This window comes from Scyliorhinus torazame, chromosome 19 (assembly GCF_047496885.1).
Source record: "Scyliorhinus torazame isolate Kashiwa2021f chromosome 19, sScyTor2.1, whole genome shotgun sequence".
Lineage (NCBI taxonomy): Eukaryota > Metazoa > Chordata > Chondrichthyes > Carcharhiniformes > Scyliorhinidae > Scyliorhinus > Scyliorhinus torazame.
The window spans coordinates 141,985,121-142,001,059 of record NC_092725.1 but is presented as its reverse complement, the minus strand read 5'-3'; the positions used below and the strand labels follow the sequence as shown (position 1 = coordinate 142,001,059).

General features: G+C 52.2%; 1 protein-coding gene across 1 annotated transcript; it reads left to right on the top strand.

Moving 5' to 3' along the window:
* The first annotated feature begins 882 nt into the window (after nt 1-882).
* Nucleotides 883-6,806, top strand: crebl2 (cAMP responsive element binding protein-like 2). The gene is made up of 4 exons (XM_072485343.1): nt 883-1,062; nt 3,641-3,838; nt 5,108-5,252; nt 6,548-6,806. Coding segments are annotated over exons 1-4 (360 nt in total). The 5' UTR covers nt 883-1,047; the 3' UTR covers nt 6,550-6,806.
* Nucleotides 6,807-15,939: the final 9,133 nt, after the last annotated feature.

Here is a 15,939-nt window from a genome sequence, read left to right as displayed (position 1 = left end):
GGTATAAAGGACATTAGCTTTGAGGAGAGGTTGAATAAACTTGGTTTGTTCTCACTGGAACGAAGGAGGTTGAGGAGAGACCTGATGGAGGTCTACAAAAGTATGAGGGGCATAGACAGCGTGGATAGTCAGAGACTTTTTCCCAGGGTAGAGGGGTCAATGGGGGCATAGGTTTAAGGTGCGGGGGCAAGGTTTAGAGATGTACGAGGCAAATATTTTACGCAGAGGGTAGTGGGTGCCTGGAACTCGCTGCCGGAGGTGGTGGAGGAAGCAGGGGCGATAGTGACGTTTAAGGGGGCATCTTGATAAATACATGAATAGGATGGGAATAGAGGGATACGGACCCCGGAAGTGTAGAAGATTTTCGTTTAGACGGGCAGCATTTTCGGCACAGGCTTGGAGGGCCGAAGGGCCTGTTCCTGTGCTGTATTTTCTCTGTTCTATTATTATATAGTTAAGTTTAGAAGAGCTGTTTCTGATTCAGTTTCCCACTCTCGAACTGAACGCTAGGTTCTACCATGTTATGGTCACTGTTTCCTAGGGGATCTTGCACTCTGAAATTATTAAACCTGCCTCAATACACAGCACTGATCCAAAATATCCCGATCCCTGGTAGGATACACAATTGTTTTAGGAAACTGTTGTGAAACGCTGTATGAATTTTCTCCCTGAATATTTAGTTCCCAGCTTTGATCTCACAGTGACTGATTCTCCTTTATCTATTCCTCCTCAAAAAAACTCCCAAGAGGTTTGTGAGCAGCCCCACAGCAAACTCTGGGCTGGTGTCCAGTGGCTGAGAGGCTAACAGGCCCCATGGGGGCAGGACTGGGCGCAGGATGATGACGTTGCCCGGCGCAGGGCGATGACACGCTCGCATGCGCATTGGGAGTGTTGTTTGTTTTCATCCGGTGGCTCCGAGCGTTCAGGACAAGGCCTGAACCGGGGCCTCGCCTGCCGTCGCCGACCGGGGCCCCAAGCCGGGGCCTCGCCTGCCGCCGCGGGAGGGAGCGGGGATTCGGGGTGTGAGAGGCGCCAGGGCAGCCCAGAATGGACGACAGTAAAGTGAGTGTGCGGCCCCGGATAGCAACGCCTGAGCTCGGGGAGGCTGGAGCCCCCCGGTCACACCTGTCACCCCCCCCCCCCCCCCCCCAACCACCGGTCACCCCCCCCCCCCCCCCAACCACCGGTCACCCCCCCCCCCCCCCCCAGGACACCGGTCACTCCCCCCCCCCCCCTCCAACCACCGGTCACCCCCCCTCCCCCAACCACCGGTCACCCCCCTCCCAACCACCGGTCACCCCCCCCCCCCCCCCCAGGACATCGGTCACACCCCCCTCCCCCAACCACCGGTCACCCCCCCCCCCAACCACCGGTCACCCCCCCCCCCCCCAACCACCGGTCACCCCCCCCCCCCCCCCCAACCACTGGTCACCCCCCCCCCCCCCAACCACCGGTCACCCCCCCCCCCCCAACCACCGGTCACCCCCCCCCCCCCCCCAAACCACCGGTCACCCCCCCCCCCCAACCACCCGGTCACCCCCCCCCCCCCCCACCACCACCGGTCACCCCCCCCCCCCAACCACCGGTCACCCCCCGCCCCCAACCACCGGTCAACCCCCCCCCCCCCCCCACCACCGGTCACCCCCAACCACCGGTCACCCCCCGCCCCCAACCACCGGTCACCCCCCCCCCCCCCCAACCACCGGTCACCACCCCCCCCCCCCCAACCACCGCTCACCCCCCCCCCCCCAACCACCGGTCACCCCCCCCCCCCTCCCCAACCACCGGTCACCACCCCCGCCCCCAACCACCGGTCACCCCCAACCACCGATCACCCCCCACCCAACCACCGGTCACCCCCTGGTCACCCCCCGACACCGGTCACCCCCCTCCCCCTCCCCCGCCCCCCAACTACCGGTCACCCTGCCCCCAACCACCGGTCACCCCCCCCCCCCCCATCCACCGGTCACCCCCCCCCCCCCCCCACCACCGGTCACCCCCTGGTCACCCTCCAGACACCGGTCACCCCCCCCCCCGGAACCTGATCACCCCCCCCCCCCCCCCCGGAACCTGATCACCCCCCCCCCCCCGGAACCTGATCACCCCCCCCCCCCCCCCCCCCGGAACCTGATCACCCCCCCCCCCCCCCCCGGAACCTGATCACCCACCCCCCGGAACCTGATCACCCCCACCCCCCGACACCGGTCACACCTGACACCCACCTCAGAACCCGATCACCCCCCCCCCCCCCCAAGACACTGGTCACCCCCCCCAGACCCCGGTTCTCTTCCCCCCCCCCCCCCCCCCCCCCCCCCCAAAATTGCTTCCTGGGCACCCATCTCCCCAACTGACCCCACTCCTGGGCACCCTCCCCCAGACCCTGGGCACTCCCCAATTGTACCCTGGGCGGGCTACCACCCCAAACACGCCCCCCCCCCAAACACGCCCCCCCCACCCATCCCTAACCGGATCCTCAACCCCCCCAGACCTTGGGCCGCACTGACCCTGGACACCCATCCCCGAACCTGGGTATTCTGTCCACCTCATTTTTTGTAACAAATCCCTAAGTCTCCTTTGATGTTGTAATCATTTCATACTAACACTTCTAAAATAAATGTTTTAGTGAAGTTGATAGGGGTTTTGTTTCAAGTTTGTAGCATTATTTCAACCTCTATTGAATAACTTGAATGAGTCTGGATCTTTAAATAATTTTGTGCTGTGAGCTATTTAATAATTTTTATTGTCACAAGTATGAAGTTACTGTGAAAAACCCCTAGTCGTGCCACACCGGCGCCTGTCGGGTACACGGAGAATTCAGAATGTCCAAATTACCTGGATAAAATTGAAATCAAGTTTGAATGACATTTTAAGAAATATGATGCAATTGCGAGCAAAATAGTGTGACATCTCCAGGCAAGCAAACGCAAGAGAGCAACTCACAGCTTCGGTGTCCAGGAGAGTGTTCTGTTTCCTTCCTCGGTCCTCTGAAAACCTCCCACCTGACCAAAGCCAATCACTGACTGTCGTCGGGCAGAATACAGTCTTTGGCCAATCCATTGGCCTCCGGACAACTAATTGAACCAAATCCCTCTGATCTCTCGGGTGCCATAAAGTCTGAGTTCTTCAGATCAAAATCTAAATCTCCAATAGCATATCTCCATTTTGCAACTTTTGAGTTCCTCACTTCCTTTGCTCAACTTAAAGGTAAAAGTCCATTAAATATCCATGGATCAAAATGATAACCACAAAGTAACAGAAATGTGAATAAGGGAATCAACAGGAAGGGTCCCTTAACAAGAGTGTAAGCAATTTTACCACATATCTGCAAAAATAGATGCCAAAGAAAGTATGAATTGCAGATAGGGCATATGGGGAATAAAAGACTTGTATCAAAGCAAACAGACAAAGTAATGTTCAAAAATATCATGTTAGTACTCTAAATCTGTTGCCTTAAATAGAGGGAACTTATGATTTTCACAACTTTCATGGGTGGGAGCTCATAGATCCTCTGAAAAGCAAGTGAAAGGCAAGTGAAAGGTATGATCAGCCTGATTCCCAATAGATAGAAAGGAGGAATTGTTGAGCTGCAGAAGCAGTATAACACACTTTTCTTTCTCTCCTCAAACATTCCCTCCCTCAGGTGGTAGGCGGTAAAGTGAAGAAACCTGGAAAGCGAGGCCGGAAACCTGCTAAAATTGATTTGAAAGCAAAGCTTGAGAGAAGTCGCCAGAGTGCCAGAGAATGTAGAGCAAGAAAAAAGCTGCGCTATCAGTACTTGGAAGAGCTGGTATCGAGAAGAGAGAGAGCAATCTGTGCTCTGAGAGAGGAGCTAGAGATGGTACGTGCAGGACCGCAGACTATATAGAAACATAGTTTGCATCTGGTGGATATTCTTCCCTTTGTGCTACTGAAATGTAAAGCTTTTTAGATTTTAAATATATTCTTTAAACTTCCACCATTTTCTTCAGGTTTGTTCACATAGATAAAAAATCTTTTAAAAAATAAATTTAGAGTACCCAATTCATTTTTTCCAATTAAGGGGCAATTTAGTGTGGCCATTCCACCTAGCCTGCACATCTTTGGGTTGTGGGGGTGAAACCCACGCAAACACGGGGAGAATGTGCAAACACCGTGAGACAGCAGGGCGAACCCACTGCGCCACTGTGCTGCCCGATTAAAAAATCTTTTTTGGTGACTGTTTCCGACTGTTGCTTCTGGGCTGCTTCCTTAAATGTAACATTTTGGGGCCTAGCTTTGATACCTTCCTGGGTGAAATTCTCCCCAAAAATGATTAAATGTCATTTTGGGTGGGAATAACAAGGTGATTCCCTGGGTGTTTGGGCATGATCTAGACAGCAGTTCACCCATACATAGTCATTTATTTTGGAGCTTGGGGAGATTCTCACAGAATTTTACCACAGTTCCATTTTTTTCTGGAGTGGGAAACTAATTGCCCACATCCCTTAGTTAAGTTGAGGAAAGCCCCACACCCCAGCCCACGGGCATCACACCCCTGCCCCCCCTCGCTGAGATGGGCATTGTCCTCGACATGGGAGAGGAAACCTCTTTTCCCCTACCCCTTCAGGATCAGGGCCCCCCCCTCGGGCCCCAACCCGGCATCTGGGCCATTCCCGGATGCCAGGGGCGGTGCCAGGGCATAGTCCTGCCTTGTCCCCGACCTCCTGGAGTCTCCAATGGCCTCCAAGGCCCCTCTGATTTCCCCCGGGGCCGCTAAGTGCAGGGAGCCGGGAGACTCCACCCTTGATTGGGCTGTGCGTATTTAAATGAGTTTAACATTTATTTAAATATGCTGCTTTGGACCACGGCAGGCGGCGAGGATTAGGAATATCGCAAACAACCCGTTCAGCACGGCGCTGAAACCTGGTTTTGGGTTCTCCCGCTATTCACCGGGAAGAGAGAATGGCAACGGACACAACATGGCCAGAAGATTGCGCCGCCTGTACTTTTGTTTACAAATTGTATTTGGAATGATTTAAACAGATCCTGCAACTGGACTTTTTGAAAGCTCTAAAGTAGACTTGCAGTAGAATTTTGCTCTCTGTCTGGTTGTGTTTGAAGCCTACAGTGGTGTCTTTTGATTTTTCAGTACAAGCAATGGTGCACAGCCATGGATCAGGGGAAGATACCATCAGAAATAAGAGCTCTGCTAACAGGGGATGAACATAGCAAAGCACAGCAGACTGTAAACAAACCAGGAAAAATAAAAACTGAAGGAAGTGTCAATCTGGCCTGTAAGTATTTGTTGCACGAATCCTAATAAACATATTAGACTAGTAATGTCACAAGTCTATTAGATTAAGTGTTGGCCATGACTCCATAGTTGTACTCTTGCCTCAGACTCTGAGGTTTGAGTCCCTGAGTTTTGTTCCGGAGAGTTGAATGCAAAATTGAGATACTTATGTAGTGATGCACTGTCAGAAATGAGGGGGTGCCGCACACTCTGAGGTGCCAAGCGTCAGTCGGTCTGTGTGTGTCCTGTGGAAAAAGGCAGCTGGCAGTTTGCCGCATTGAGGTGATACAGTAACCGAGGCAGGGCCCCTGCAGAATAGCCTGCTTTTTTCAGGAACATCTGAAACTCTCTCTGACTGTGGAAGTCGATCAGCCAGCAGAAGGATCACAGCTGGAAAAAGAACTGAAATCACCTGGGCGGCACAGTGATGCCGTAGTTAGCACTGCTGCATCACGCCGCCGAGGGCCCGGGTGCAATCCCGACTCTGGGTCACTGTCCGTGCGAAGTCTGCACATTCCCCCCGTCTCACCCCCACAACACAAAGATGTGCAGGGTAGGTGGATCGGCCAGGCTAAATTGCCCCTTAATTGGGGAAAAGAAAGAAATGGGTACTCTAAATTAAAAAATAACGATCTGAAATCACTACCGGACTATAGAATGCCTGAACCAAAGGATCGACTACTGGAATTGACCTGTATCGGCTGTAACATGTCATCTTCTCTCAACTCAAGGACCTTTCCATTTAACGTTTTATTGATATTTACTTACGATTGGACGCTATTCTTCTAATCCATATGAATGTAAAGTGTTTTGCTATTTCTCTTTGCCGTTATAGTTATTAATAAAGTTACTCTATCTTAACTCCAGAAAGCCTGGTTAAATTGACTCCTTGTTAAACATAACTATTGGGTCTGTCTGGTCAACAAAAAATTTATAATTTGATTAATTACTGCCCTATCAGCCTCCTCCGAACCATGCTGGTAAATCTAAACCTGGCCACTCCAAAATCTACCAATAGTTAGTGGTATTTATCCTCTATCACCATTTCAAAGTCTTCCTATATACATGAGTACCTTGACAAGAGTAAATTACTGATGAAATAAAATATACACGGGCTGTTGAGATTATTTTCACTTGTCTCGGGCATGATCCCTAGTAACGTGCTGCTGGTTTGTGAGATCATGCCCGATGTATTGTGGAAGCTCTTCCATGTCACTTATTTCCTAATGAGTAATGGTAATGAATTTAATATTTGCACTGTTTACTGATAATACTTGTATTTTGTTTTAATTACAGAGGAGCTCTGACCTTCCTACACGGAAATGATCAAGTCAAAGTCGGTCCTTGTTAGTGTAAACTGTATTGTGACCATTGAAAGAAACTAAAATATTATAGACTGCATCCTTTGACAAAGTTCAAAATATTACATTCTTTAGCAAATGTAGAATAGTATTTTATGCTGTATATCTGTAAGTAATGTAAATTGTTTGCTGGGCACTTGCTATTTTTAAATTAAAAAGTATAAAACAAAATAAAAATTATGGCTTGAAAGGTTTTACCGCACCACAAAATGTGTTTCTTGCTCCTCCTCCGCACAAAGCTTGTCAGCTCGATGTGTTTGTCGATGAGAGAAAGCAAAGAGAAAGCAGATTGAGCCCTAAACTTTGCCGGGATGAGTTGCCTTCAGAATCGACTGCCTTTAGGAGGCCAGCTATTCCATGTCCGAACGTGTCGTCTTTCATACAAATCACCAATGTCCTGTCTTAAAACGTGTTCGGCGGGATTCTCCTTTTCTGAGACCAAGTGTTGATGCCAACAGAGATTCCGTGGTCTTTCACAACCGAAAAACTGGCGCTGTAACTGGACTGATTCTGCTACTGTTGAGGAGCAAGCACTGACACCGTGCTTGCTAATGCGAAACACTATTGGGAAACTGTGCCGGATTCGCCGGTTTCGCAATTGATACTTGGGAGCTGACCAGCTGCAGCTGCATACACACACTTCACCCCACACACACCATCCCGGCCAACAAGATGGCAACAAGGAAAAGGGCATCCTGTTTCACTGACGCTGAGCTGCAGACCTTCCTGGATGCGGTGGAGGAGAGGAGGGTCAGCCTGTACCCCGACCCGGGAAGGAGGCTGCCAGCTGCTGCCGTTCGTCGTGCCTGGGCACAGGTGGCAGAGGTGGTCAGCACCATGGGCAACGTAGCCTGGACCGGCCAACAATGCCAGAAGAAACTACATAACCTCGGGGCGGCCAGGGTGAGTAGGCAGCACTGCCCCTGGCACTAACCCTTGTCCCACACAGTCATAATCTTACCCCCCCCCCAAACCCGGAGGGTGGCCAAACCCCCACCGTGCACCACATGCCAGTACCCATAACAGCCGCCATGGCCTGGTATCCTGGCTATGAGGCCACCAGCTACCCATCCCCTGGGCTGCATCAGTCGGACTGTGTAACATTGTCGTCTTCTGCCCTCCCCCAAGAGAAGGCTCCACACAACCACCTGGAGCGGGAGAAGACAGGAGGGATACCGCCGGACCTGCCGCCCTTCACCATGGCAGATCAGAGGGCAGTGGGCATGGTCGGCGGCCCGAAGGAAAGGGAGGTCGCTGAGGTGGAGACCGGCCGAGGGCGAGGAAGTGAGTGGGCAGAACGGTGGCACCACGACACTTGAGCAGCAGCCAGGCCCATCCAGGCCTGGTCACCCCAGAAGATGCCTGCCAATGGGGACCCAGGTCGCAGGGCAGGGAATCACAGCAGGCCGCCTCCTGCTGTACCGTCTGGGGAACCATCTAAACGTAGTGTTAGGGCAGAACAGGCGGGCTATGTGGGTGGCCTGGGCTTCATACCACCTGGCATACCAGGTCCGGCAGGTCCTTCGAGTGACAGCCAGTACACACAAGGCCTCATGCGCGGCACCTCCTCCTCCTTGGCCTGTTGGGTGCCATGGCAATGGTGGTCCATGCCTGGGCATCGCCCAGTCCCATGGGGTTCACCCAGGATGTTTCCCCCTCCACCCACCCCCCTTCGGCCCTGGCAGGGCCAGCCCTATCAGTGACCGGCCTGGCAGCCGCAGTTGTTTCTCTGTGTGTCCTTCCTACCTCCTTTTAATAGCTCAAGTGAACCATGCCATTGGGATCTCGGCCCATCGGCGGAGGAGAATCGCAGAGGCCTCGGAGAATACCGGATCGGGCCCACTAATGATATGCAACCGGTGTTTATTGTAACCTTTATTGTGACAAGTAGGCTTACATTAACACTGCAATGAAGTTACTGTGAAAAGCCCCTAGTCGCCACATTCCGGCGCCAGTTCGGGTACACAGAGGGAGAATTCAGAATGTCCAATTCATCTAGCAAGTATGTCTTGTGGGAGGAAACCGGAGCACCTACAGGAAACCCACGCAGACACAGGGAGAACGTGCAGACTCTGCACAAACAGTGACCCAAGCCGGGAATCGAACCTGGGACCCTGGCACTGAAGCAACAGTGCTAAACACTATGCTACCCTACCACCCATTGACAGATTTCTAAGTACCAATGACAAATGGGTATGGGTATAGTGTGGGGTAGAGGCATTGAAGTGGTTGATGAGCATGATCATATTGATTAGCAGAGCAGACTTGGCAGGCTGAATGGCCTACTCTTTATTCTTTCACACGATGTGGGTGTCACAAGACCAGCATTTGTTGCCCATTGCTAATTACCCTTGAACTGAGTGGCTTGCTCTGCCATTTCAGAGTTCAGTTAATAGTCAACCATATCGCTGTGTCACCTGTAGGTCAGACCAGGTACGGATGGTGGATTTCCTTCCCTAAAGGACTTTGTGAACCAGGTAGAATTTTATGACAAGTGATGGTAGTTTCATAGTATTGGTGACCAAGACTAGCTTTCAATTCCAGATTTATTGAGTTTGAATTTCACCTGTTGCCATGGGGAGATTCAAACCCATGACCCCAGAGCACTAGCTTGCCCCTATCTTCCTATCTCCCTATAAAAGGACAGAATGATCAAGTGTAGACTGTTAATAAAATTAAGTGCACAATTGGACAAGAGCTGATGAGAAAAGTCCTAATTCTAGAGACACGCATCTACTCCTGTTATGTTCTTGTTGCATTTTGCAATCAGGCAATTCAGTTTAAACACTGATTTGTGTAATCTTTTACAACTGCTGTTATCAATGTCCGTGTCTAGTTTTTCTCATAAAATTCCTACAAGTCCTCCCCGAGCTCATATCCATGAAACCTACCTTCTGTTTCTTCAACCACGAAACTGCTGGCCACCCATCTCTCCTTCCTGGCTCCCATGCTAACCAATATTATTGATATTTCTCTCCTCAAGTATTGTCCTTCTCTCCTTCAAATTTGCTGCATCTGCTTAAAAAACAATGACTCTTGACTCTTGCAGTAAAGCTTACCACTACCCAATCTCCAACCCTTTCCTCAAAATGTGCTATTCCCTCCTAAATTGAGGTCATCTCTCCTTGAACTCCATGTTTGATTCCCTCTAATCAGGATTTCATTCCCACCAGAATATCGAAACGACTCTCATCTAACTGATAAAGGCTAGCCAATGTGACTGTGACTTAGGTGAACTATTGTCTTTATTCCGCTTGATCTATCTGCAGTCTTTGACCGCGTTGACCGCATCATCCTCATCCAATGCCAATTTGCTGCCCTCCAGCTGGGAGGGGGGGGGGGGGGGGGGGGGACGACTGCATTTGCCTGGTTCTATTCTGCCGTCACAGTCACCTGCAATTGCTTTTCTTCCCGCTCCTGGATTGTTTCTGGTCTCTTTCATTGATTATTCGTTACCCTGTCCTATTTCTCAATGCTGACCATATCTGAAAATGCAGCAGCAGTTTCCACATGCTTGATGACTCCACACAGCTCTACGCCATCACCACCACTCTCAACCCCTCAACTCTCTAAATTGTCAGACTGTTTGTCCAACGCTCAATACAGTATGGGCAGGAATTTCATCCAACTATACATTAGGAAGAGCCATTTTCTTGGACCCCTGACACAAATCCCATTCCTTGACGACGTACTCCATCCCTCTTCTTGGCAGCTGAGACTGGACCAAACTGGTTACAAACTTGATCCTAAGAAAACTTTCAATTTCACATGTGCCGCGCATTAATCCCATCACAGAATGTCTAGTAATTCCCTAACTTCCCTCCAGAGTTTAGGCCCAGTAACAATGAAGGAATAACTCCGTGTTTTAAAGTCGGGGAGGGTGTGTTACTTGAGGGGAGCCTTACAGGTGTTGTTCCCACCGACTTGTTGTCTGTTTCCACATTTATGCCTCTGGTCCTACTTCAGCTAATTTTCTGCTGAAACCCTCATGCATTTGTTATCGTATATTCCACCCACAATGGGAAACCCCATTGACCAGCCGGCGTAACGGAGCATCCCGCTGGCCTGCTGATACAGAAATGTGGCACGGCGAGGCAGAGAATTTAGCCCAAGGTATCTAGGCACAGGGCCCCAACCAATGGGGGAGGGGGAGAGGCAAGCGTTGGCCAGTGTCTGTTGGCACCAATCAGAGCCTGATAATTCTGCATTTGATGATAGGCTCATTGAACCTATCAACAGGCAATGCAGAGTGACATCAGACTCTGATCGGGTCCCCTTAGAGGCGTGTGCGAGGAACAAGAGGCGACGAGACCGAGGTCGAAGGTCCTGTGTTTCACTTTTGCAAAAAAAGGCGCAGCGAGCAGATTTCTCGACCCAGGACTGAGGGCAGGCCAGCCAGCAACAGTGGCTTTGAACAATGAGGGGAGCAGGTGACTTGAGGAGGGCAAGCCGGCCAGCAAATGCTTGGCGACGGGGCCAACCAGAAGCCAATCCTGCTCAATTGTTAGCCCCGCTTAAACCTTTTGTTATGTAAGTTCGAAATGACTATAGCTTGTTGGACGCTGAGGCACTAACATTAACACAGAATAAAGATCCCTCTGATGATGAGAAGAATACAAGGTACAGGAAGTTATTTTCTGATGAAAGTAGAGGCAATTAAATCACTTTAAAAGGGAAAACTAAGATCATCATTGAAACTTCAATGTGACACAATGGTACAACTGCAGAGTAGAAGTGAATCTGTGATTTATTTTGTGTGCTTTTTTACAGGGGTTTGATTGAGAATGCTGAAAATTAGTGCAGTATGAAATTAAGTGAGTTCTACTGGGTGGACATAGACACAAATATCTTTGTGGATGAATTGAAACAATTGTTTCATTCAATCGATAATGATGATCTCTGTGCTTCAAGATCACCAGCTGATTTGTACAGACATGTGCGTAATGGCTTGCAGGCAACCTTTCCAAATGTGGAAACCATTCTGAATTTTTTTTTTAAAGAATTCCTGTCAGATATATCGCTGAGGTCCTCTAGTAAGTGAAAGGGATTAGTCGGGAGGGGTGGAGCATGGGGTGTCCCTTTACGCAGGCGACCCACTTCTTTATATTACCGATCCAACCCCTTCCATAGACGACATGATGAAGTCGCATAACACCTTTGGCTCCTTCTCTGGGTACAAGTTGAACTTGGGCAAGAGTGAATATTTCTCAGTTAACTCCCTGGAAAGTGTGCACAATTGGGGATGACAAATTTTCACCTTGCTAAAACAAGATTCCTGGGGGTCCAGGTGACCCACAACTCAGTTACTTCATAAGTTAAATTACAGCAGTCTGGTTAACAGTATCAGAGCAGATTTGCAGAGGTGGACCACATCCTGTCCTTGGCGGGTAGGGTTCAAGCTATTAAAATGAACCTGCTCCCGAGGTTTTAGTTTTTCTTTCAGTGCCTTCCCATTTTTCTCCCCAAATCCAGGACAGACTATCCCAGTCCAGTGCAGGACAGACTGGGCCAGGCCAGTGCAGGACAGACTGGGCCAGGCCAGTGCAGAACAGACTGGGCCAGGCCAGTGCAGGACAGACTGGGCCAGGCCAGTGCAGGACAGACTAGGCCAGGCCAGTGCAGGACAGACTGGGCCAGTCCAGTGCAGGACAGACTGAGCCAGGCCAGTGCAGGACAGACTGGGCCAGTGCAGGACAGACTGGGCCAGGCCAGTGCAGGACAGACTGGGCCAGGCCAGTGCAGGACAGACTGGGCCAGGCCAGTGCAGGACAGACTGGGCCAGGCCAGTGCAGGACAGACTGGGCCAGGCCAGTGCAGGACAGACTGGGCCAGGCCAGTGCAGGACAGACTGGGCCAGGCCAGTGCAGGACAGACTGGGCCAGGCCAGTGCAGGAGCAAATACTTCAATCAACAAGATGCAAATGCTGATATTCAGTATATTTCACAATCTTGTTCAGTTTCACAAGTTAACTTCCTTACTTCCTCTCACAAAATTAAAGAAGTTATGACCTTCTCCAAATGCAGAAATGACATTAGGTCACCAGACAAGCCGAGGCATTGGGAGGGCGTGGGAGACCTCCAAACAGTAATATTCATCTCCGAACTATCAACGAGGCAAAGGTCCTTACCTGTAAGTACCTGAAGGTGTTCCCCGGGGGGAGCCCGTACTTCTCCTCTAGCTCACCCAAGCTCGCGAACTTCCCGTCCACAAACAGGTCCCCCAACTTTCGTATGCCTGCCCTGTGCCACCCCGAAAACCCTCCACCTGTTCTTCCTGGGGTGAACCGGTGGTTCCCCCGTAATGGGGTCCACGCCGAGGCCCTAACTTCCCCCCTATGCCGCCTCCACTGCCCCCAAACTTTGAGGGCCGCCACCACCACCGTGCTCGTGGTATACCTCCTTGGAGGGAGTGGCAGCGGTGCCGTTGCCAGCGCCCCCAGACTCGTACCCACACAGGACGCCGTCTCCAGCCTCTTCCATCACCCACTTGGCACCATTGTCCACTTGCCATCGGGACCTCGTACAACAGCCTAACCCACCTGACAAACCCCTCCCCAAACCCGAACCTCTTCAGCACCTCCCACAGGTACCCCTACTCTACCCTATCGAAGACTTTCTCAGCGTCCATCGCCACCACTATCTCCGCCTCCCCCTCCCTCACCGGCATCATGATAACATTCAAAAGCCTCCGCACATTCGCGTTCAACTGCCTCCCCTTCACAAACCCCGTCTGGTCTTCATGGATGATCTGCGGCACACAATCCTCAATCCTTGTGGCTAAGACCTTCGCCAGCACCTTGGCATCTACATTTAGCAAGGAAATCGGTCTGTAAGACCCACATTGCAGGGGATCCTTGTCCCGCTTCAGGATCAAGGAGATCAGTGCCCGGGACATCATCGGGGGTAAAGCCCCCCCCCTCCCTTGCCTCATTAAAGGTCCTAACTAACAGCGGGCCCAACAGGTCCATATATTTTTTATAGAACTCGACCGGGAAACCGTCCGGCCCCGGTGCCTTCCCCGCCTGCATGCTTCCTATCCCTTTGATCAGCTCCTCCAGCCCAATCGGGGCCGCCAGTCCCGCCACCAGTCCCTCTTCCACCTTTGGAAACCTCAATTGGTCCAGGAAACAGCCCATCCCTCCCTCCTCCCGTGGGGGCTCGGATCGGTACAATTCCTCGTAGAAGTCCCTGAAGACCCCATTGATGCCAACCCCACTCCGCACCACGCTCCCTCCCCTGTCCTTCCTAGACCTGGAGCGATCCAGTGCAGGATCCAACACCGTGTTAAAGTCTCCCCCCATTATCAGGCCCCCCACTTCCAAGTCTGGGATCCGACCCAACATACGCCGCATAAAACCCGCACCGTCCCAGTTCGGAGCATACACATTGACCAGTACCACCCTCTCTCCCTGCAACTTACCACTTACCATTATGTACCTGCCGCCATTATCTGCCACAATGCTCGACGCCTCGAATAACACCTTCTTTCCCACCAAGATCGCCACCCCTCGATTTTTGGCATCCAGCCCCGAGTGAAACACCTGACCTACCCACCCTTTCCTCAGTCTTACCTGGTCTGCCACCTTCAGGTGTGTCTCCTGGAGCATAACCACATCCGCTTTCAACCCCTTCAGGTGCGTGAACACGCGGGCCCGCTTAACCGGCCCATTCAGTCCCCTTACATTCCAGGTTATCAGCCGGATCAGGGGGCTACCAGTCCCCCTCCCCCGCCAACTAGCCATGACCCCTCCTCGGCCAGCCACGCGCCCGCACCCCACACCTGGCCCGTTCCCCACAGCGGCATACCCCCGTCTCGCACCCACCCCACTCACTCCAGCTCCTCCTTGATCTTAGCAGCAGCAACTCGATTCCCCCCACCCACCCACGGGAAACAATCCTCGCTTCCCCGCCCCGGTCCCGCCCCCCCCCCCCCCCCCCCCAGTCTTCGGAGCGGGAAAAAAAAATCCCGCGCTCTCCACCTACCAGGCCCCGCCACCAACCAAAACAGTGCCCAACCCGCCCCATCCACCCTCCCCAACCCGAAAGAGAAAAACACAGAGAAAAAGAAACCCAAAACAATGCAAAGGCCCCTCACCCCCCGAACCAAAAATAGGCATAACATATCCACCGCAGTCCCCAATCGCCCATCCCGACCCTCAGTCTGTGTCCAGCTTCTCGGCCTGAACAAAGGCCCACGCCTCCTCCGGAGACTCAAAATAATGGTGCCGGTCCTTGTAGGTGACCCACAGTCGTGCCGGCTGCAACATGCCAAACTTCACCCCCTTCCTGTGCAGCACCGCTTTCGCTCGATTGTACCCGGCCCTCCTCTTCGCCACCTCCGCACTCCAGTCCTGATATATCCGAACCTCCGCGTTCTCCCACCTGCTGCTCCTCTCCTTCTTGGCCCACCTGAGCACACACTCCCGATCGACGAACCGATGGAACCGCACCAGCACCGCCCGCGGAGGCTCGTTAGCCTTGGGCCTCCTCGCCAGCACTCTATGGGCCCCTTCCAGCTCCAGGGGCCCCTGGAAGGACCCCACTCCCATCAGCGAGTTTAACATGGTGACCACATAGGCCCCCACGTCCGGCCCCTCCAGCCCCTCCGGGAGGCCCAGAATCCACAGATTCTTCCGCCTCGACCGATTCTCCATCTCCTCGAACCGCTCCTGCCATTTCTTGTGGAGCGCCTCGTGCGCCTCCACCTTTACCGCCAGGGCTGAGATCTCGTCCTCATTGTCAGAAATCTTTTGTTGAGCCTCTCGGATCGCCACCCCCTGGGCCGTCTGTGTCTCCAGCAGCTTATCAATAGAAGCCTTCATCGGCTCTAGCAGGTCCTTTTTAATCTCTCTGAGGCAGCGCTGGATACCCTCCTGTTGCTCCTCCGCCCACTGCCTCCATGCTGCCTGGTCTCCGCCCGCCGCCATTTTGTCCTTCTTCCCTCCCTTCTTCTGGTCCACCACCACCTTTTTTGTCACCCCGCTCCTAGTTAAAGCCATATACTGATGGGGAACTATTATTAACTACTTCCCACACCGGGAAACGTCGTAAAAGTGCCCTTGGGGGCCCTGAAAAGAGCCCAAAAGTCTCGAGAGGGAATACTTTTGGCAGTGTTCACTTCACCAATCTGCCCCAAAATGTCCGTGGAAACTCCTGAAAAAGGTCTAAGTGTCCGTTCCAGACGGGAGCTGCTGAATGCGTGACCTACTCCTCCATGGCCACCACCGGAAGCCTCATCCCCGCTTCTTCAGTGGCCCTGGTGAGATCTTTTCACAGTTGTTCCCTCTGGTGTTAGAATTCACTTTTGATCAAGGTCCTCAGGTCAGT

What these genes read in the sequence shown, in the direction of transcription:
- crebl2 (XM_072485343.1), top strand. An exon ending in TGAGAGAGGAGCTAGAGATG is followed by an intron (nt 3,839 to 5,107) that starts GTACGTGCAGGA and finishes TTGATTTTTCAG; the next exon opens with TACAAGCAATGGTGCACAGC.